At 41.1% G+C, this 24,385-nt stretch overlaps 2 protein-coding genes across 5 annotated transcripts in view; one reads left to right on the forward strand and one right to left on the reverse strand.

Moving 5' to 3' along the window:
- The window catches only part of LOC135125189 (EGF-like domain-containing protein 2), a 42,453-nt gene extending 32,096 nt beyond the window's left edge, over nt 1-10,357 (forward strand). For both annotated transcript variants that reach the window (XM_064050577.1, XM_064050579.1), the window contains 4 exons: nt 7,189-7,525; nt 8,022-8,266; nt 8,355-8,775; nt 9,180-10,357. In XM_064050577.1, the coding sequence (XP_063906647.1) occupies nt 7,189-7,525; nt 8,022-8,266; nt 8,355-8,775; nt 9,180-9,689 (1,513 nt within the window). In that variant the 3' untranslated portion in view covers nt 9,690-10,357. The remainder of the gene's footprint in view (nt 1-7,188; nt 7,526-8,021; nt 8,267-8,354; nt 8,776-9,179) is intronic.
- LOC135125191 (autophagy-related protein 16-1) overlaps nt 1-24,385 on the reverse strand; it is a 408,090-nt gene that overhangs the window by 379,058 nt on the left and 4,647 nt on the right. For 2 of the 3 annotated variants that reach the window (XM_064050586.1, XM_064050585.1), the window contains exons 5-8: nt 22,756-22,806; nt 22,539-22,674; nt 22,380-22,485; nt 20,741-20,883 (exon numbers count right to left, since the gene is read on the reverse strand). In XM_064050586.1, coding sequence (XP_063906656.1) covers nt 20,741-20,883; nt 22,380-22,485; nt 22,539-22,674; nt 22,756-22,806 — 436 coding nt within the window. The remainder of the gene's footprint in view (nt 1-20,740; nt 20,884-22,379; nt 22,486-22,538; nt 22,675-22,755; nt 22,807-24,385) is intronic. The other variant, XM_064050587.1, reaches the window with a different exon arrangement.

Here is a 24,385-nt window from a genome sequence, read left to right on the forward strand (position 1 = left end):
TCCCTTCCTCAAACACGCATCCGTCCTCATGTTACGGTATCAGTTAATTGCAATTAGTTAGGGGTCGGTGGTGTACAAGGGCGGGCACAGTTATCGGCCAGGCTCACACTATTAAATTACGTGGGCCAAGGGGGTCAACCTTGCAAGACAGCCACCGCGATAATTACCAAAGTTTGGAACGCTGGCTGCAACCGCACCCCTATATCTTGTCTATTAAGTTAGCATACGGATTTCGATGGGAATCCAGTCGGACACCTGCGATCCACGCCAAAAGGGCCACGTTTCTCCCGAACCGTTCTAATTTTTTTGATAACCACTTTGAACCGATCGAGACGCCAGTACCACGACAATGTACTGTGTAATCGTTAACCAAATTAAGTTATTTCAGGACCAAATAATTGATTGTGAAAATTAGCGGCCCGACAAGTCGGGGGCTGTTTACCTTTTTAGAAGTCAGAAAGGATTCGCTCAGTTTTTTGGAATCCACGTGTTATGAGAGTAAGGAACAGCCTCATTTATTTTAATTCTCCGGCATTGTTCGAAGTATGCTGAATATGAAATAGTATTAGTTCGTCTACGTTTCTGTGTACTGACTGCTCGCAACCCCCGAGAGTCCAACTGGCAATACCGATGATATCTACAGTTAGACATTGTAGCAGCCGTACATTATTTACGATGCCACCCAGGACCCCGTTCGCCTAATCCATAACTCATCCTTGTCGTCACAAGCGCGGAAAGCCCCTGGACAGTATTACACGGCTCGTACGTCTTGTAATCATAAATAATTCCATACGCTGTGCGTCGAAATTTGCATGCGGACACTTCTTACACGGAAAACACGGTGGAAACATCGCACCAGCTTACCATACACGGCACTAGCAGCAGTACCCTCGTTAATAACGAAACGTGGCAATTAGCATGAAATAGTGCGTCGTCGCGCCGGCACAAACGGCCGTATTTTTCTCTTTTTCTCGCGCGTGTTTGCTCGAATCCGGTGATGAAAAGCGCCCGGAGGTCGCGCTTCAGATATCCGCGCTTTTTTCCCTCTTCCACGGTAGGCAGAGCGTGCATGCCGAAGACGACAAGGTCGTCGCTGTACATATTAATTTGGAATTCCTAGTGGTTTTTAGCCGAGATTATAAAATAAACAATTTTACTACGGGCGCCGAAAGGCGTTCTAACCGGCTTTTTTACCGCCGTTAATGTAAGAGAGATGCGCTAGGAATTCCGTTGTTGAAGAACCACCGATAAAGCGTCGGAAAAAACGGAAGATTCGCGCCCGGATGAGTCTTAATGCGGCCGATTTTTGCATAATTAGCACGCTAAACACGGAAAAACGACATTAACGAGTCACGAGGGACCAAGGATCGAAGTAATTGCGTACGAGAGGACTAGTTTGATTATGGTGGACCGGATTGCCAAATATGGGCGATCTGGGAGCGACGCAACTCCGGAACTCGTTAACCACCCGAATGAATAATGAATGGGCAACCGATAAAAACAGAAATTTTGTTTTCGGTTGATTGCTGCCCGAAGGGCCATCCGCAATTAACTCGCCGACACAACGAGTATGAACACCACCAGACGGACACGCCGTGGGAACGAACGCATCGACGCAATCAAACGAAATTACAAATTATCAATCACGACGAAGATGACATTGTTACCGAGAGAATGGATAGCGATTTACAAGCCAATTATGAAAAGGAAAGTGCTTTTAGTTCAACAATTGAGCAACTTATCAACACTGCAGACCACCGCCGCGGGCTAAACAATGCCATTTAGATCAAACCGCATGTGATCAATGGACAGCTGCGCCTGAAGACATATACTAGATGCAGCTCAATCTACTCTCGCTGAAAAAAAAAACGGGTAAACCCATAGCAAACCGAAAGGGTGAAAAGAGCGTGTCCGCGGCGGGCCCTTGCGGGACGCTCTCTGGTATCGGGTCGTGCGTGGTATGTGGTCCGTTTATTTGGTAAAAAATGTCCGGAGCGTCCGTCCGGGTAAACACCCCGACCCTAATGGCCTTTGGATGTTTGCGGCGTCCGGATTCCACGGGTTAGTTTGTGAGTTAGTACACAACTAACCCGAATAAATTCTAACCGGAGGCGGCAATGAATTAATTTAATGAATTTATACTCGTGTTCCATTGATACAGCATCGGAGCGCTTTGTCGAGCCGGGGGTTCGAGCGTTCGCGTTTGGTCTTTTTTCGTTGCGCCGCGTTCCTCCGCAGATCCTTAACGAGTTCGTGAAGTAAATATCAGATAATTATCTGATAATTGCACGAAATTACATCACGTAAAGTAATTTGGAACTGATTTTGAGTCGGTAATGCCGTCCGATTCTCGCTTATGGTTGAGAGCGAGAAACTAACATCGATCGGTATTTTATTAAACATTGTGTTCGAGTTGTAATCTCATTAGGGTGGATTAGATCTCACTTCCGTTTCACTTTATTTGTTCTGCGATCTGAAAATCCCACTCGATTCAGTGGTCTGGCGTGCACTGAAAAATTGCTTAGGGAACTTTTTAAATGTAATGTAATGGCGGCGATTATTTCAACTGCAACTGAGACATGTAAATGTAAATTACCAATAATGGCCGTGACAAGATAATGTACGAGCAATATCACATGCTAATGTACGAGACTAATCTGCAGACGCCTACACTTGCATTATTACTTTATTACTGCCGAACGGGCCGCCATTAATCCGGGCACGGACTGTTATTACGGTGACTTATGACGATTTCGTAAACAACGCTTGATTAATGAATATTCCATGACGGCCGATACTCGCCATTCTTCGCCTGCACTTGCACAAATCGGCGGCCGTTCCACAAACAAATATCCCACGAGAAACGCGAATACAAATAGGAGCAGCGGAAATCTCTAGCCAGCGTGGATTCCCGGTCCCATACCCTGGTGTGAATTCCGCGCAAAATTCATTTTTAATATAGCTGTAGGGATGATTGGCAATCGTCTGGAAGCAATCTCCAAACATCAAGTGAAAATCTATAATCAGCGTAGGTATCTGAATGCGAATCCGACAGGCTCTCGAGAAAATAAAGAAAAGCAAAACCGGTCGTCCATTAAGGAAAAAGGGTACCGATTATAGGGATTCCAAATGCATTTCCGTCATCTCCGGCAGCACAGCATCGCAAAGTCGATCGCGATATGAAATTTATCATCTCAAACGGCAAAAATATTCTAAAAGCAGATCTGGTGTAAGCGTTGGCGCGTTATTAAATCCTTTTATGATGGCTGATTGAAGGGAGTAGATAGATTACCTATAGATCGTCGCTGATAAATGGGACAGCCTAGAGTCCTTCACCTCCATAGCTAGACAAAGACGCTCCAGGATCCACGGCACGCTCGCTCCCTCAAAGATGCACGTCATATAACGTTGCACTAATTACTAATTACCTCCCATCAAAATGTTAATACGGTACGTTGTCGAGGGCCGATGCTCGTATGTGTGATAAATGTCCCGTCTGCTCCTCCAACTGCCAGCTCGAGGACTAATTGGACTGCCCGGAGTGAGCGACGCCACCTTCTCGCACCATTTTTGTCCCACTCGAGCGAGAAAATTAATTTGAATAAATTAGAAACATAGGTGTTGGACGGACCCAGCGGGTGGGATAACAACGGACCCGACATGACCATTGGACCGACCAATAAAAACAAGACAGCCGCGCGTAATTGAAAGAAGCGATACTCGAGGACGCACGATCCAGAAAAGCGATTCGACGATAGATTAAAAAGGAAAAGTCGTGAAAATCAATTACTCGCGCCTGTGTCCGTTTTAATTATCGACGTGATTGATCGAGCATAGTGGTCGGACGTGAGGTGACTCGAAACAAGAAAATGAAAGGTACCGCTGGTTTTCACCAGGGATAATCGCTTACAGTACCGAACGATGGTTCCGCAAATCCTGTCGCAAAATTGGGGCATCACCCTATCTTAAACGGTTTGCGTGCTGAGATATGAGGTACCCTAAAGAAAAGTGTCAGCTTTCGTGTGGTACCATTTATAAACCTAAAGCATGCGTTCAGTGTGGATGGTAGTACCACGATAAGCCAGATGTTCAGAAATATTGGTCAATTTTGTCGCCGCAGAGTCGGATTAAAAAAAAACTTCTCTTTGTAAATCAATAAAAGCTGGGGCACGGAAATATCGTCGTCGGAGATCAGTTCTTGTTAGCAGCCGTCGAAGCGAGCAATTAATGCATGCCCTTGCGTCGCCGTACGCAAGCCTGCCTATTGATGCGCCTTTCGTAATTAATCGCCGTCCAGAAAAAAGCGAATACAATGTGGTAATTTGTATCGGCTTTAGTGCTCATTGTCTATCCCGTCCAAGACGAGTCATAATAAAATTACCGGTTGTCGTGGTCATAAAAGCGCCACGACACGCCGAGACCGACCTAGCCCTGTCTGGTGCGGCAGCTTTTTTCCTCGTTTCGAAAGCCGCAGTCGAGCGGCTCCGGGCGATGATTTTTTCATTCGCTATTTCGGCAGCGTCGCGACGACCCATCGACGTTGTCATCGGCTATATTGGTTCCACGTCTAAAACGTGACTCGCAGTTAGGAGCTGCCTGTGTGGCTCGTCATCGCCAACACGGTGACACTAAACACACACGCTTTGCATCTCAACAATACAACCACCCTGGTCGGTTCCGAGCCAACAATCTGCCCGATACGGCTGATTACCTGCGCGTTCTAGCGACTATATCACCACCTAGAGGTTTCCGGAGCGTCAAACGCAAACGGACGAAATTACGAAATGAAAAATTTGTCGCAGTTATGGATCGGATCGTGGTGGGTCGACCCTTATTAAAACAGTAAAACGGAGAAAAAGTGCCTGGGTCGTCCGTGTTGCGAGGTGCAACTGGCTGTTTACCTTTAACGGGACCCGTATGTTACCAAATTGCTTGTAATTGGTTAACGAGCATGGTGGAAGCAAAAATGCCATCAATGGTAACGTGACCGGGGCAAAAGAACAGTAAGCGCACTTAGAGAGATGAGCTATTGACTGAGGAAAGGCAACACATCTAGAATCATTAAGATGGTTTGGATTATGGTCGGCAAAAACCTTCCCTGGTATCGAGGAGCGCGCGCTCGCAAGACCATTAATCAGTATTCAACTCTATACCCATTCAAAGATTGTCTAATTAATTAAGTCCAGTTTATACCGTCACGTTTCTACAAAAATCGCCACCACTCTCTTGTTATGTGTACACTTTCGATACATTTCGTCGAATCTTGGAATTGTACACTTGAAATTCTTCACACGACGGACGTCTCCTTAATTACTTAATCCAATCAAAATTCCCATCTTCCACTTGACGGCCGCCCGTTACCGCAAAACAAGCGCGAAATCTCACCGTAATGCAGCTGTCACGAGATTTAGATTATTTTTTCCTCCTTTTGTCTAGCTCAACTACGTTAGCACGTCAAGTGCAAACTTATTATTTACTTAAGTGATCTTACAGTTGCTTCGAAAGAGTTGAATAGCTCCTATCCGCGAATATTTTACGCGGAAATAGAAAAAAAGTGAACGGCTTCCGCGTTCGTCGAGCCGCAGTGTTTGTTTTTATGCAGCAAAAGTTCGTGCGATGCTGCGTCCAGCCGTGAAATGGGTCAATAACGTTCTTTAAATCTGTCAACGGCAGCAATGCAAATACCCCGTTTTGCTTCCACCCGATTGTTACCTGACCCAAAGTTGGGGCATCTCCGCCGCAATCAGTTTCACTTTCTGATGTGCTCGAGCTATTCCATTTAATCGCCGATTTACTTTTGAATTTTGATGTGCCGCAGTCACGCCACCGTGCATGGGAACTGCGGAATCATCGATTCGCGAAATCGATAGTACGGATAATTGTGGTACGAGATGAGATTTTCATTTCTTCTGCGCACCGGATCGTGCTTGAAAACGTGAAAATATCCGCGATAACCGACAATTCCGTTCCGAGAGTCTTGTGATTTGTTAATCGAAATGGGAGTTTTACGAATTACGTTTATACATCCATTACATGACAGTAGCAGCAAAACATGAGTGTGACAGCCCATCATTTTATTGCGTGGATAATTCAAGCCGTGCAACGAACCCTATTTTATCACCGACGATCATGGCGGAGAGACACGGCGCTCTTTTCACTCGCAAACTGCGCTTATTCAAAAGTGAGTGACTAGACGGTAATCTTGAAAAGAGCGTTGTCGGATATTATTTACGCGCATTATTACCGGCTGCAACTATTTATGCGGTGTTGTGTTCTGGACACACGGATCCGTCCGACGGGAGGTGCAAGATCGGAGTCGTTAGGTACGTACGTGTGACGTCACGGTAGCCTATTCATAACCATAACCGTCGCCTCTGCAATGCCATATCGTACAATCAATCCAATTTAAAATGGCATTTCAATAGTACTGGTTATATGAAACGGCGCACACAATGCCCCGTACGCCGAAAGGTTCACATATTCTGCCTCGGCGCACTCCGCTGCGTTGACAATATTAAGATTTACGCATCAGATAAGTCAGTTGACCGAGCGCGTCGATACAAGCGAAGAAAAGAGCTTTCACTTAATTATAACGCGAAAGGGAAAGGGCATTCGAATCACGTAAAGATAATGGCTAGGTTATGTAGTGCTCAAAGCACCATCTTCATCTCCAACAGGCCGAACATGGCAGAGAGGCTGTTAGGCCGCAAATGGGCGAGACAATGAGACGTAGATCCAGAAACGCAATAAATAGGCCTCAACACTTGCAAAAGCGCCGGTTTTTCCGTGTCGTTAGTCCGTGATTAACAAGTGTAAGAGCGAATGGTAATAAGGTTGTTGTCCAGCGCCGATAAATAATTTATCGGGGTCGTGATGGCCGCATCAATCCTCGGGATGAGATGGGACAATGACCATAATCCATCGTGAGCGATCCGCGCCCATCAAACAACACTTATTAAACGAAAAAACGACGAGTTATGGTCTATTTAACCGGGAAATAATGGCGAGCATTAAAGTAACTGCCCGTACATGTCTACATATGTAAAGCACGACCTAAGATGGATTGCCTGCCACTCGGACCTTACAAAGGCATAGCATCGCACCGACACGACGGACGTGCAATCGCTCAGAAATTAATAAAACGCAGATTCGTCTCGTTCGATCCGATAAATCTCCTTCTTGTTTCAGGTCGGCCAGCTACAATAACGCAACAGGCGACTGCGAGCTATCCAGTATGGATCGGCTCACCCTCGCCGGAAGTTCGGCTTTCCAGGCGGCCGACGGCTACGATTACATGGAGAACAATTGCGTCGAAGAACCGTCGAAATTGTGCGAATTCAAGAAACTCAACGGCAGAATCCTCAAAACCGTCGACTCCGTCTACCAGGATGTCGGCTCGGTTGACGAATGCCGCGAGCTCTGCCTCAACTCTCCTTACAGGTGTCATTCTTACGACTACGGTGACACCGGCGAGATGGTGTGCCGACTCAGTCATCACTCCCGCGCCACCCTCGCTGACATCCAGGTTGGTCTCTTTATTTCGCGAAAGTCATAGTCGCGCACTTTTCTACATCTACGCTAATTTATGGAGTCTGTGTCGCATCCGGCGATTAACAAACCTCTCCGCGTCCATTCACGAAATTTATCTCTGTATTATTCAAATTCGCCACTGATGCCATCTAAACTCTTCGTATCCATTATTAACATCCCAAAAATCCACCCGAAACTTCCTTCCACATCCTGCCTTACGACTTCATGAATATTTAACCGCCGATTAAAAACGGCACTTATCATTGCGCGCGATTACGCGAAATTAAAAACGATCCTTGCCCGAATATGGCGAGATCAACGCGGGGCTATAATTTAGTCGATTTTTCCCACCGACCCTCGAACCGGTCCCCGACTAATAAAATCTCATCCTCTTGTCACTCATACGCAGCTTCATACAGTCGGAGCTTTAAATAAGCTTCATGAATATGTAGCTACCGTGTGATATGTTAACATCCATTCTCGTCCTGCAGGATCCTTATTTGGAAGTCCCCGAGGCGGCGACTTACGAATTGAGCTCGTGCTACAACGTCAGCATCGATTGTCGTTCAGGAGACATGGTGGCCCGCATCCAAACCAGCAAATTGTTCGACGGCAAAATCTACGCCAAAGGCAGTCCCAATTCGTGCGTGCGCGACGTCAATAATAGTTTGGAGTTTGAACTGAGCATGGCGTACGACAATCTCGAGTGCAACGTGCGCAAGAACGGCCTCGGAAGGTAAGGAAGGCTACTCACCTGCAACAAAACAACAAAAAATTAAAAAAAAAAAAAAACGGAATTGGGTGATTTTGATGGCGCGTTTCAGGTATATCAACGACGTTGTTATCCAGCACCACGATAAGATCGTCACCAGTTCGGACCTGGGGCTAGCCGTGACGTGCCAGTACGATTTGACCAACAAGAGCGTCACTAACGAGGTGGATTTGGGGGTCCACGGGGACATCCAACCCGCTTTGTCCGAAGAAGTCACCGTGGACTCTCCCAACGTGGCTATGAAAATCACCGACCGCAGCGGCGGCGACGTCATGCCGACGGCCGAAGTTGGCGACCCTCTGGCGTTACGTTTCGAAATCATGGACAAGAACAGTCCTTACGAAATATTCGTTAGGGAACTGGTCGCAATGGACGGCGTTGATTCCAGCGAGATTGTGCTGATTGATTCCGACGGCTGCCCCACCGACCATTTCATCATGGGTCCTATCTACAAATCGGCCGAGACGGGCAAGGTACGTAATTAACTGTCAAAATTGAAAAATCCAAGTATGGACAAGGGGGAGGTTCCCGCTTTTTTGCAACTTCGATTTAAATTAGATGGCCGCGATAAGGGAAGAGGAGCAGCCTTGAACTGGTTTAAGGCGAAATTGCTGGTTTAATTAAAACTGATCTTTGATTAACAAGTTACGTCAGCTTTTGTTATTATAGAGGAAACGAACGAAAGTTGAGGCTGCCGTCTAGGCGGTGAGCGAGCAGAGGCCAGACGTCGACGACAATCTAGGATTAAATTGCTTTTGTAATTGCTAATTAATTCTTTGATTCCGCGCTAATTCGCATTTTAATAGGTGACGCGGCGTTAGCGAACAAATCACTGTACTACACACAGTTGACTTAATGATTTTTAACGTTGTTGCAGATACTTCTGTCGCACTTCGACGCCTTCAAGTTCCCCTCGTCCGAGGTGGTCCAGTTCCGCGCGCTCGTCACCCCGTGCATGCCCACCTGCGAGCCCGTCCAGTGTGACCAGGAGGAGTCCACCGGCGACTTGCGCTCCGTCGTGTCCTACGGCCGCCGCCGTCGCCGCCGCTCCGCCACCCCCCAGGACGACCTCCTGCTCGTGCAGTCCATCCAGATCACCGACAAGTTCGGGTTCGAGCGCGACGGAAACAAGTCCATCGACAGCGAGGCCATCTTCATCCCCAACGAGCCCGGGCTGTGCATCAACATGGCAGGATTGATAGTCGCCGCCACCGTGTTCCTGTCCGCTCAGCTGCTCATCATCGCCGCCTGGACCTTCATCTGGCAGAGACGACGGTCGAACAAGCTCAACGACGGCATGTCCGTCAGCGTGAGCTTGCCCTCCGGCCGCACTGACAGCCTCTGCAAGCTCTACGAGGCCGGCTACAACCACTCTCGTCGCTTCTAACCGAACTAATCGCGTGTGATATTTTAGAAATTTGTATGTACAGCGCCGTAGGGACCCTAAATTCGCGCGTAAACACATACCTGCGTTCTCTTTCTGTGTGCGCCCGCCGAGGCGGCTGCCATTGTAGTCTTCGTTTAGCAACAGCTTAAGTCACTGCCGATGTGCGCGCACACGCATTTCTTGGAACACCGCAACGTGCTAGATTAATACTCGTTTAGTTAATTTGAAAATGTATCAGTTTTGAAGAGAATTAGGGTGCTGAAGGTAACGTTTTGCCGCGTTCTTGCTGGGCTTGCTTCAAGATATGCGAAACGTTACTGAGCGAGGCGCAGGCATGAATGGACTCTAGGACGATCTAGCGAGAATGAGTGGACGAAAGCTTACTATACTTTAATATTAATAATACATTACTAATCAAATGCAATATGACTGAATGGGGATGGATGAGTGCTATTTAAAACTGCTTGTCCTAGTTTCTTGAGTGCTGCGTCGGACGGTTTTGCTAATACTTGCCAAATCTTCCGCCTCTATGCGCCTTTAAATAATTTTTAACAAATACCATATATTTTTTACTTTAGGTAATATAATTTTTATACTATTTATAAGTTAATGTGCTGAACGTATTCAGTTATAAATTCTGAATTTTCTAAATATATGAATTGAATGAAGATCTTTGTGTTATTCTCTCGATCAGAATTTTTCCCTCGACGTTGTGCTCCCATACCTAAAGACCCAAGTTCGTTGGGTTAGAACACTAAAGTAACTAGAACATCCAAAAGGACCCGATTTTTGAGTTGGAGTCCTAGACAAGTAAAAATACCTAAAACCTGGAGTTATATGAAGATTTAGATTTCTAATCAAATCTTCTACTCTTGACGCACCAGAGACAACGATTTAATCACGGACCCAACCTTCAAAATAAGGCAAAATTCTTTGGATCCTAAATCAATTGGGACTGAAACGACCAATGTGATGAAACTAAACAAGATCTCCTTGTTTAATTTACTCTGACTTAGGTTAGATCAGTCGATCAAAATTTTTTTTTGGACGTGGTGGTCTTACACCATATAGAACGAAATTCGTTGGGTAGATGGTACAAATGAACCACAGTCAGCAAAAGTTTATAAACGGTATCGCAAACACAAAAAACAAGATTACAAGACTAGAGTAACCGCAGAGTCCAAAAGGACCCGAATTTTGGATTACGGGCCTATCTAATTAAAAAAAAAAAACGGAAAAGAAATATTTAAAGCCAGTACCTGGTGTCACATGAAGACTTGGATTTCTAAGAACGTCTTTCATTCTTCCTCCAAAAGGGACAATTCATTTAGTCATTAAAAGACTACAATAACAACAGAATCCAAAAGGACCCGATTTTTATGTTAAGGTTCTATAGAAGCAAAAAAAGAGGTAATTAAAGCTGAAACCTGGTGAAGATCTCCTTGTTTAATTTACTCTGATTTATGCTACACCAGTGGATCAAAATTTTTCCCTGGGCGTTGTGGTCCCATCCCTCATAGAACGAAATTCGTTGGGTATATGCTAGAAATGAGACCTATTGTTATAAGTTAGAAGTTAGAATACTAGAGTAACTATAACATCCAAAAGGACCCGATTTTTGAGTTGGAGTCCTAGAGAAGTAAAAATACCTAAAACCTGGAGTTACATGAAGATTTAGATTTCTAAGCAAATCTTCTATTCTTGACGCACCAGAGACAACGATTTAATCACTGACCCAACCTTCAAAATAAGGCAAAATTCTTTGGATCCTAAATCAAATGGGACTGAAACGACCAATGCGATGAAACAAACAAGATCTCCTTGTTTAATTTACTCTGACTTAGGTTACATCAGTCGATCAAATTTTTTTTTTGGACGTAGTGGTCTTATACCATATAGAACGAAATTCGTTTGGTAGATGGTACAAATGATCCACAGTCAGCAAAAGTTTATAAACGGTATCGCAAACACAAAAAACAAGATTACAAGACTAGAGTAACCGCAGAGTCCAAAAGGACCCGAATTTTGGATTACGGGCTTATCTAATTAAAAAAAAAAACGGAAAAGAAATATTTAAAGCCAGTACCTGGTGTCACATGAAGACTTAGATTTCTAAGCACGTCTTTCATTCTTCCTCCAAAAGGGACAATTCATTTAGTCATTAAAAGACTACAATAACAACAGAATCCAAAAGGACCCGATTTTTGGGTTAAGGTTCTATAGAAGCAAAAAAAGAGGTAATTAAAGCTGAAACCTGGTGAAGATCTCCTTGTTTAATTTACTCTGATTTATGCTACACCAGTGGATCAAAATTTTTCCCTGGGCGTTGTGGTCCCATACCTCATAGAACGAAAATCGTTGGGTATATGGTGGAAATGAGAACTATTGTCAGTAAAGGTTTATCGGCGGTATTGAGAACCCTAAAAATAAGGTTAAAAGACTAAAGTAACTTTAGCATCCAAAAGGACCCGATTTTTGGATTAGGGTCCTATAAAATTGAAAAAAAAACACAAAAAATGAAGTAATTAAAGCTAGAACCTAGTGTTACGTGAAGATTTAGATTTCTAAGAAAATCTTTTAATCTTATCACAACAAGGACAATGAATTTAACCAGGATCGACCCTTCAAAATGGAATGAAATGCAGTTGGGACTGCAATGAACATCCCAATACTTTAAGCTGGAACAAGAACTGAAACTGATACAAACAAGAATCAATGATAAGAATATAATTTCATTTATTTGGACCAATATTACATAAGTGTATGTGTGTACAGTTGGGAGTTTCCCCATGGTTCTAAAGCGCAACGTAGGGTGTCCTGGCGAACAATCCGCAACAAAATAAGTTAACGAATACCGCAAGTTAGGCTGAAATTTCAAGTGGACGATCTAGTTTAAAATGTACGATCCACAGAACTTCGCCCACCTTTCAAACAAAATTTCCAACAAATTCCAAAGCTCAAACATAAGGGAATAATTCCAAAGGTCACATTAATGATGTTGGCCGTTACAAGCACATAATCAACTGCCACATGCAAAGGCGTAAGCTTAAACGTTAAATTTCCTATATAGTTTGACTAGTTTAGTTAGGAACTTTAAATAAACACCAGCATTTCCACAATGAGGGTACATCAAAAACATATTTACCCTTTTACCAATTAACCTTGTAAGTAAATTGTGGAAGAAACTTTGTTTAGGCCCGTACGTGTGTGTATGTGAGAAGTTCGGAAAATTTGTGTTTATTGAGCTTGCTAACTTCGAGTTGGTAAAACTTCTCTTTGTCTGTACTTCTCGGTAAACGATCGGGAGCTCTTGGAAGCCACTTGGAAATTTCCAATAAGGTCAGAGCAAGCTTACGTTTTTAATTAGCTGGAAATATGATTTTTGTGGTGTGGTGGGGCTCCATCTTGGTCCTCGCATATTTGTAATCTTTGCAGCGATCTTTCAGTCTCGGAATCGACATTCGCGATGAGGTGCGTCTCCACCCCTAGATCATCTTCGCCGGTGGTAAACCCTCGCTTCCTCCCACAAATGAGCTCTTGATATATACCCACCATCCATCCCATCTCACAAATCAGTTCCCCGATGATTGATTTATGCAGATACGTGAATCTGCTGGGTACACACCGAGCGTATGTTGTGCATTTGCGTTATTCTTAATTACCCATGCATATAATAGATTGGATAATTGTTAGCCGGCGGCCTCTTCAGCGCAGACCACACCCGAACAACATACAAAAACACGGATATTTCGCATCGAAAAAAAGGCCAGAGATGAAATACGGTTTCCGCGATATTTTCCCTTTTATTTTAGATCGGCGAGTGCTTTTATAGTCGCGAGATATTTCAGACCACTCCGCCCAACGTCACTAACATATGATGATGTGCTCCAGGGAAAAAGACATAACGCGTGCTTTTTGCCATTACGACCGCTCAAAACAACATTGTTACAATTCCGGACGACGAAATATGACGGCGCGTCGCCGAATATGCCAACTATGTGCACGAAATGAAATCGTATACTGGAAGGGAACTATTTTATCTAGGCGAAATTCATGCGGCTTTACTACCGACGCAGAAAAGCGTGAAATAATTGTTAAGTAAATGAAACTCGCCGGAAAGAAAAAAAATTCCATGCACGGAGTGTCATAAGCAATGTAACGGCACTTGAACCCTCAGCCCTATACCGGATTATATAGTATTAACAAAAATAGACAGAAATTCAAACAATAAACATTTATTTATAGAAAGATTACAGTTACAAGACAGTGAAAATGAGCAGGTATTGGTCATACATTACGTTTAAAGGCAGTCAAATACAAATCAAAAATTACTGTTATACCAAGAAAGCGGGTTGAGAATATATTTCACATGACATAAATTGGCAATTAAAGAACAAATTCTGAGGAAAGAAAACTGGTAACAGAGTAGACATTGATGTAAATAGGTCAAGTAAATTTTTTGTTAAGTGGGAAATACACAAGACTCATTATCAATAATTATTGGAATAATGTTAAAGGTCTATGAACTGATAAATAAACAACTATAACGGACTTGTTAAATAAATAATGCAATAATTCGGTCATTGTTAGAGTCTGAATGCTCTCCCTCCAGAGAGTGTAAGTGTCATGCGATCACATAAATTAGTACCTAGTTTGCCCACCAGTTATTTATACAGGTAACAGTAAAAGTAACTGCGACAGAATAAATCACTTTGAAGTTAATGGGTGGTATTTTAACGACAATAAACTAATATGTAATGATTGTCACTGGATGTTTCCTGGAGGAATTGTACACCCACACCGCTTTAGTGCGATGATTGTACGTAAAGATGTTTCCTGGAGGAATTAGACGCCTATAGAATTCTACCTTCCTATGGTGCGCCCACACATGAAAATCCATAGCCGAGATTGGAATAAAAAGATCGAAAAGAAATAGAATCTGTGAAAATAAACAGTGGAGGATTAGGAATGTGCTTCATGATAATTTAAAGTAGCCACAACCAAACTATTTTATTACAACATTTCTGGAAATTTCTACGTGAATGTTACTAACAGAGAGAGAAAAAGAAAAAAATAGCTACAGAAAATACTATGGAAAATTGAGACTATTTTTACAAAGGGAACACATTCAGCCATATTGTTTTTAAAAAGGGACAAACACCACAGATCCTTCAGTTTTTACACAATTTACGCCCACAAGTCAATTATTTCATGTTTCCTTTAAAAGTGCTTGTTAAGATGAGATTGATTTTGGTATGACTGAACAATATTAATTAAATTTAATTTAGGCCCGCCCGTTCTCTCATTTTTTTTTTCAGCAAATAAGTAGTACAACAAAAAAATTACGACTAACGCTTTTTTTGGAAAAAAAATCAAAATTATCAAACATTTTGCAAGTTAATTTTGAATCTGCCAAATTGAATGCTTTGAAATCTTGCAGATATTTTAAATTTATGGTAAGCATAATAACTTTGTAATCCAAAAAATTGATGACGACATCTCAAAATTTGGCCGGATAAATACTATCTAAAATGTGCGTGAATTCATTTTATTGATTTCATCAGGAACTGCAAAACTGAAATCTTAGAAATGTTTTAAAGTTATCATAAGTAAGGTACTTTTTTGATCAATAAATACTTATTGTGATTTATTTTTAATATAGAATTAATATTTTTTAAATCTACTTATACAGGGTGTCTCAGAAAAATTAATGACTTAGTTGTCAAAAAATAACTATTCAATCAGATTTAGAAATTTAACTCGTTACTGTGGAAATGTGCAATTTAACATCTTTTAAATTTAACAAGTTTTTACAAGTTTAATAGTGGCAAAATCAGTCTTATCTTAGCAAGTACTAGCCCCGCCCACCCGCCCCTACTTTTTCAGAGGATATGTCATTTACATTTATATATATGCTTAACAATTTATTTACTTATAGATTTATTGCCAAATTTGTAACCATTTTTTTATTTATACATTTGTTTATATCCCTTTTTATTTATAACATTGTTCCTAAATCTATTAATTTAAACGTTTGTTGTTTATTTATAAACTTGTTTATAACTTTTCTTTAGAAATTTGTTGACAAATTTGTGTAGAGATTTGTTTTATAAATTTATTAATCTATAAGTTTGTTGCTTAATTTGTTTATTTATAACTGTTTATAAATTTGTTGCTACATTTGTTGGAAATTTGTTAATTTATAATCTTCTTTCATTTATAAAGTTTTGCTATCTTTTTTTAAAACTGTGTTTAGATATAAATCGTTTGTTAAATGTGTTTATCTATAAAAATGTTGCTACATTTGTTACAAAATTTCCTTTTTTGTAAGTTTGTTTATCCATTTGTCTGTAATTTTATTTATTTATTATTTTGTTGCTAAATTTGATACCAAATGTGTTTATGAATTTGTTAATAAATTTGTTTATTCATTAATTTGTTTATAATTTGTTGCTAAATTTGTCTATTTATAAATATGTTTAAAAGTTTGTTTATTTGTAAATTTTTATTTGCAATTTTGCTGTTTTGTTTATAAATTTGTTATTACCCCCATTTTCTCAGAGAATATGTCATTTGCCGAAATAAGACTTATCTTAGTTAGCAAGTACTAGAAAGTACTACTCTCTGAGAAAATAGGGAGCGGGTGGGCGGGGCTAGTACTTGGTAAGATAAGACTGATTTTGGCAAATCATATATCCTCTAAGAAAATAAAGGATGGGTGGGCGGGGCTAACACTTCCTCAGATAGGTCTGATTTTGGCAAATGCATACCCTCTGAGAAAATAGGAGGCGGGTGGACAGGGCTATCACTTGCTAAGATTGCCGCTATTAAACTCATAAAAACTTGTTAAACTAAAAAGATGTTAAATTGTATATTTCCATAGTAACGAGTTAAATTCCTAAATCTACCCGAAATGTGCAAAATATGATGAGTTTTTACTCGTGATTTATCATTGTATTAATATTTTTTAGATTTGCTTATACAGGTGGCTCAAAAAAATTAATGAATCTGTCAATTTATTTTATTGATTAAATCAGGAACGGCTCACTCCAAATTACGATTAACGCTTCTTTTTACCAGCCTACGTTCTATTAGGTCCCAGTATCGCTTTACAAAAGAACATATGATTCACCCCGCCCACCCACCCGGCCTCCATTTCAGTGATTCATTTTGTCTAACCCGAATGAAAAGTGGATCTCAATTGAAGAGAGATAAAATCGTCAGAATGAGAACAGTGTGTGGGCGGGGCTAGTACTTGCTAAGATAAGACTGACTGTGGCAAACGACATACCCTCTAAGAAAATAGAGGGCGGGTGGGCGGGGCTACTACTTATTAAGATAAAATTGACAATTCCCGATGAACATGACTTAACAATATTAAGAGTAATCACTGGAAAGAAGAGGGAGTGGGTGGGCGGACCTATTGCTCGCTTATAAAAGAATCTGTAGGAAAGAGTTAAACTTAGCCCCGCCCACCCACCCGTTCCCTCATTTTTTTTTTCAGCAAATAACTAAGTAAAATTATAAAACATTTTGCAATTTAATTTTGAATCTGCCAAATTGAATGCTTTGTAATCTTGCAGATATTTTAAATTTATGGTAAGCATAATAACTTTGTAATCCAAAAAATTGATAACGACATTTCAAAATTTGGCCGGATAATCCTGTCTAAAATGTGCGTGAATTTATTTTATTGATTTAATCAAGAACTGCAAAACCGAATCCTTTGAAATCTTAGAAATGTTTTCAAGTTATCATTAGTAAGATATATTTTTGATCAAAACGTATTTGCTCGTCCCCCCTAAAAAAATGATGACGTCACTTCAAAACATTGCTGAATAATTCTATTTTAAATGTGAAAAACATGATGACTTCATACTTCTTGTGATTTATTTTTAATATATAATTGATATTTTTTAAATCTACTTATAGAGGGTGTCTCAGAAAAATTAAAGACTTGCGGGGCTAGCACTTGCCCAGGTAAGACTAATTTTGGCAAACGCCATATCCTCTGAAAAAATAGAGGGCGGGTGGGCGGGGCTAGCACTTGCTAAGATAAGACTGACTGTGGCAAACGACATACCCTCTAAGAAAATAAAGGGTGGGTGGGCGGGGCGACTACTTATTAAGATAAGATTGATTTTGGTAAATGACTGAACAATATTAAGAGTAATCACTGGAATGAAGAGGGAGTGGGTGGGCGGGGCTATTGCTTGCTTATAGAACATTCTGTAGGAAAAAGTTAAACTTAGCCCCACCCACCCACCTGTTCTCTTAATTTTTTATATTAGATATATTTTGATTAACAATTTACCATGCTTACAATAATTTTAAAACGTTTGCAAGATTTCAAAGTATTCAGTTTTGGAATTCTTGATTTAATCAATAAAATAAATTGACTCAGACATTATTTTTTTTAAAATGGGTATTTGAATAATGTCTGTACTCCACAGATATTAGATATTTTTATCTGTGGAGTACAGACATTATTCAAATACCCAATTTTATCAACGCTCCACTTTGAGTAAGACCTACAGTACCTATAAATTAATTTTTTTAGACATCCTGTATAAGCAAATTTAAAAAATATTAATGCAGTCATAAAACGCAAGTCTAGACTCATCAGATTTTGCACATTTAAGGTAGGATTCATTCAGCAATATTTTGAGGTGACGTCATCAATTTCTTAGGGGATATCAATATGTTTTAATTTCTCTGAAACAGCTTCTCTCGCGGTAAACTTATTATCACACGGATTTTACTTCAAAGCGGTTTTTGGTGCCGTGACCAGGATTCGAAAAGGGAACACATTTCGCCATATTGTCTCTAAAAACGTACAAATGCACTACGGGTCCTTTATTTCTTACACAATTTTCGGTCGTAAGTCTATTATTCGATATTTACCCTACAAAATGAACAGAGTAAACCGATTTTTGGTGCCGTGACCAGTATACAAAAAAAAAGAACTCAATCCGAAAAAAAGTTAAAAAAGCACAAACACACTGCAGGTCCTTCACTTCTTACACAATCTATGGCCAAAGTCGATGATTTGACGTTTATTAGTTTAAAATTGAGTGGAATGGCCAGTTTGTGGTGCCGTGACCAGGATTCGAAATGGGAACACATTCCGTTATTCTCTTCTTAATAAGGCACATTCTTCATTTCTTGTTGATGGTACCAGAAAATTCGATTTGAAAATGTTATCGATTTTAGAAAAATGGTTGAATTCCTGATCTCATTGACCTGACCTGACCTGACCTCATTGACCACTAGTATTGGTATTGTTAAGATATAACTAGACGTCCATAGTATACAGAACGGAAATCCAGTGGGACCAATTCAAAGGAAGTCGGGAATGGGTTCCAAACCCGGGAATAGTTAGACGCATGACAAAACCTGCTACCTATTGTCACGTATTATCTACTATAGAAAATTTTATGATAGTCATGCAGTTGATATGACTGGACATAGTGAAAAATCCTGTAAAATCTAGGGGTTTACTAGACCTTGCTCCATAGTTTTCTGATGTTTTCACACTAGAATATAGACTAGAATAGTTTTGTACCTTCAGCGCCTGCAGCGACACCTGGATAAATCACCCGTAAAGCAGTTCACCTAACCAGGTTTATACATTTTGTAGTTTTATTACACAACGCACACTTGCTTTAATTACGTTATATTTCACATTTATTTATACAGGTTTAATAATACACCGGGTTTAGTGTGGTATTAAAGTCGCGTTTTATGACGGGACTCTATAAAATCGACCGGTTTTTACAGCGGTGGATCTGATGCAAATGCTTGTATCAATTTTGTGCAAGACTAATGTAATTAATTTAAAGTCGATTTTGATGAAGCCGTCTAGAGAAAACCTGTATTTAGAGTCATCGCAGGCGCCCAATATGAATTACCAATTAATCATGTAAATAACGATGATTCAAATTACAATGATGACGAAACAGATTATGTTAAACGCACAAATCCAATTCTGTTTGGTTAGCGATGTAAACACGATGCAGTAGCATGGATTGACACAAGGCTCAACTCTGACCAACAATTTCTATAGTACACAAGTCGGAGTTTAAAAATACCGAGGTGTTGTCACTTCGGTAACACACGTTCTACAGCCGCCGGTAAATTCTTAACGAACCGAAACTAAGAAGTCGCTAATTTGCCATGTTTCCCCTCAAACCACGTAAATTACGCTGTAACCACGTCGTGATATATCGAAGTCTTAAACGAAACCAGCGCACCGTTAACACATCGGTTGTCATCGGATGTCACGACCCGCACTCCCACAAAATTTGCAATTAAAAAATCCGCGCATTTATCTCTTTGATTTACAATCCAGCGGAAAGCATGCAGAGATTTCAAGCTGTTAATGAAACAAATGGCCGCCATGCAATCTATTAAATTAATGCCACTAATTTTTCCGAGCAGTCACATTTCATTTTTCGTACGTAATAGAATTTCTCCGACAAAACGGCCTAATGGGAGCGATAAATCGGCGAAAATCCTGCCCACGAAGAAGAAGAACACGTGAAACGAACGAAGAAGATGACGTGCATGCGTGGAGATGTAAACGCGGGACCCAACAGGTGTCAGACGGGTTAATTTATGGCAGCGTGCTGTAATCTTCATTAACTCCTGGCCAACAAATGAACGACTCGTTTATTCGCTCATAAGTATAATAAATAAATGTCGTGCCTAGGCCGCCGCTGGCCCGGAAACCGCCGCGATAAAGCTACGCGCTACAGGGTGGCCGAGCGGGGGCGGTGGACACTTGTTGGAGACCGCTCGAGTTCGCTTTCGACTCCTAGGCAGTGTATCCGTGCGCTTCCTGGAGGAATTAGACACCTACCACTCGAGAACCGCACTTCCGGCAATTTTCACACCACTAATTGCGTTTAGGGCGCCCATCAATCAATGATTTTTGCGAGCGGTACCACCGTTACCGCGTAATTATAGACGGAATAGCAGGAAACGAAGAGTTGGGTTTGAGTGATGCATGCGGCAAGTACCTGAGCACGAGGTCGAAAGCCGAAACTTACCCTTAAACGCTGGTCCGCCACGGTCCACACTCGGCTGGCGTAGTCGTTGGAAGCGCCCAAAATTAAGGTCCCGGTGCTGTCGAAGTCCACGGCCATCACACCGGCGTTACTCCCGACTAGCATTCCCTTGCTTTCGCACGTTCCTGGAACAAAGGTGGGCGGTGAAAGGATACCAAGGCGAGTTTTTGACGCGGAAGAGAAAAATTAAGTCTTACGCATTGCTTATTTCCTTTTTATTCCTCATGAATCCTTTTTCCTCGTTACCTAACAATATTTCTTTTATAATGCTTTTTTTTGCTTCACTCTAACTGGCTCAACATCAGAATTATTTCGCCTCGGTTTTTCGTCCCCAAATTTAAAATTTTTTTAGGTCGTAACTTTTTTATTGTTAGTGTTACGACGAAAAGTTCTTGACAAAAGTTGTAGATAATCGAAATGTCTATGGAAATGCTTATTACAGGTTTTTTGTCAGAGTCACTGTTGTGGAGATAAATAAAAAAAATTGTTGTACCTTGATTTTCAAGACTCAGTTTTACATCCAAGACCGCACCCTCTACGAAACCCCAAAAAAGTTGCTTTACCAAAAGGGTGCTAATGGGTACCAAAAGATTCATAATTGGATCAGGTACCACGCTTAAGACGCTTTTGTACAGTCATCAAGATCATGAGAATGAAGTTTTTATTCGAGAAGAAATATCGGACTGGGCAGGTTTGAATATCCTGCGGAAGACACAGGGACTTTGGGCTCTAAAGTCTCTTCACTCAGGTCACAGCTGATTGGTATCTGATTTAACCCGATTTAATCTGACTTCACCTGATTTTCGGAAGGCACAGAAAGCCAACTTTACCGGACCGGACAGGACCTAACCTGACCCAACCCGACCCAAGCGGACTGCCACCGGATCTGAGATTCTAGGGTTATTTTAAACCACAGAAAAGCAGTCAAATTTTGATTCTATGACCCGACCCGACGACCCAACCCAATCTAACCAGACCTGACTGGTCTGACAAGATCTACTGGGACCTAAAGGGACCTAATCGGACCTGATATTCTTCCAAGTCACAGGAAGGCCCAACCGGACCTAAGATTCTGATTTCTCCTCAGTAACCTGACTCAGCCTGACCTAATCGGACCAGACCTGGCCTGATTGACAGGACCTAACTGGACCTGAACGAGCCTGCGATCCGGATGTGTCTCTCAGTAATCTGACCTACGTAGACTAACAGTATCTACCTGAGCGGACTGACAATTGTTGCTGCGATGAAAATAACGCAATTTAGGCTCTTCTAGCGACCTAATTTTTGACACTCAGTTACAGATGTTCTTCAGGGTAGTGTTTACAACAATAAAACATGTACCTAAGAAACTAGAAAATGCTACTCTTTTGACTCAAATACAGCAAATGAAACCTGAGCCCTAGGAGGTCTTAAAAACGAATGTTGTCACTCTCAACACAAATAACATCTTTTAAGACAACTTTATACAATAAGAGGGTTACTTTTGCTCCGTAAGCCTCCTACGAGCTCCCCACCTCCAGCACCAGCATGAAACCAAATAATGAACACAAATGCAAACGAAACATTTATTAACCATATAAAAAAATGAAAATGAACACAAACGGACAACGTCACAACTGACCTTTCGAAATTTCCCATAATTTGACTTTCCTGTCGGCGCCTCCTGTGGCCACTAATCTGTCCAGTGGACTCCACTTGACAGCGTTGACTTCGCCGTCGTGGGCATCCTGCAACCGTGAAATGTACTATTCCCGGTCGGTCTGAACCCTCTGCGACTTACGAATTTCACGCAGGCCTTCGTCGGGATGGTCGATTGGCACGAAGGTCCGTAACCCTCTTGCAAGTCTTCTGGTGACACCCCCCGCGTGTCTCTACACGCCTCCTCGATTTCCTTCTGCATTTTGGCGAAGCGTTTTCTAAGAACAAGAATAACATCGTTGAGGACAATGCAATCGCAGCGAGTGGAAGTAAACACCTATGTACAATAGTAAACATACCTGAATAGGCTGAAAGTGTGGCGCACTGAAGAAAAGTGCTTGGTGTCTTCGCTGGAAATGATGAGAAAGCTAATCGTCTACACATGCGCACAAACAAAACTACGAAACTAAAAACATACGCTACATTATCGTACAGGGTTTGTCTGGACGCAGATTCTGCCAAGTGGTTTACGCAAGGTAAACAATAATTCGAGCGAATACGGGACTTTAGTTGATCTTGTGCGACCTCTAACTCTACAAAGACATACCACAGGAGAGGAAACTGACAGCCTCATTAATACCGTTGCTGGAAAACGCCGAGGATAAAGTTACCTATTAATATGGTGAATTTTTCATTATAACAAGGATTTTAGTTTCAGCATTCACGGTTATGATGCATTCGTACGTCATTTGCGAGTGTTACTTGAAGAATGTCGCTTGGAGGGTCGGGTTTCAATATAATTAATAAGAATGATAGTTGCAAGTTGGAGACAGTTTCCTCGTTCGTGAGTTTTTCAATGAAATATCGAAGTTCATTTTTTTTCTATGTCGGGGTACCTAACATATCCTAGAAAGATAGAATGTGACGTTACTTTGAGGTGCAAATACCAGAACCCACAACCGAAGCAAACTTTCACAGCAATACGGCTAGAATTCGCAAAAAAACTCCCGATTTCTTTGAGATGACGTCATCAATTTTATGGAGGGGATGACTAAATGTGGTGCAATTAAGTCTGACGCTTCACACTACAGTTTAAAATACTACTAAATTACTTAACCGAAAATCTAAAACGGTTAGTGTTGCCAACATAATGTTTTTAACCTTAAATTTCAATGCGACTTTGTTTCTGGATCATATGGTATATAAATCTTGGACAGTTACCGCTTTTAAGACGTTTTTTTATGGTTCAGATGCTTCTATTATTATAACATAGGGCAAAAATGACAAAAATTATTTTAATTCTAGTAACAAATTATTATTAATCTAATGTATCTTCTGATTTAAATGGCCATATCAAGCCTACTACAGCGTAAAAATATTGTTTCAGTTGGCAGTAGAATTAACCGAACCTGAATCAAATACCGAGTGACTATTAATGTTCATGATTTTTTCGTGAAGTTGGCAACATATTTAAAATTTTATGATGGCACACCTGATGTAAAATTGAAATTCTGATTACTAATTCAGTAGCTTCCATCTTCTCATTGGTTTTTAGGCGCTCTCTTGTCAGATTGTCGACTCTAAATGCCGTGGTCAATAATTCAGAATTGCCAACCCAAAAATTTGCTTCAATTATTGATAGTCATGCGGTACTTGCCGCCACGTCACTTTCAAAAAATTTAGGTTATGATATTTTAATAATAATCAATTACAAATTTTGACTTAAATTAAATGTTACTTTCAGTCATGTCAATTTTGACAATAGAGAGTAAGGTGAGCCAACATTGTCAATTTTTTTATACACTTCTTAATGTTTGTCGTACTATCTATAGCCCCTAGAAATACATAGTACCGTCATCCATTGTTGTACGAGTGGAGCAAATGCAGTTGGTAACGCAAAAAATTCCCCTAGTTTGGAACCAAATTGTGTCAGCAGAGAGTTGACAGCGCGTAAATCGTTGTTGTCAGGTGGTCTTGGCGTTGTCTTTT

This window comes from Zophobas morio, unplaced genomic scaffold, assembly GCF_036711695.1.
Source record: "Zophobas morio isolate AGI-343-1 ecotype UQ-CSIRO unplaced genomic scaffold, CSIRO_AGI_Zmor_V1 ptg000008l, whole genome shotgun sequence".
In the NCBI taxonomy this organism is placed as follows: Eukaryota; Metazoa; Arthropoda; class Insecta; order Coleoptera; family Tenebrionidae; genus Zophobas; species Zophobas morio.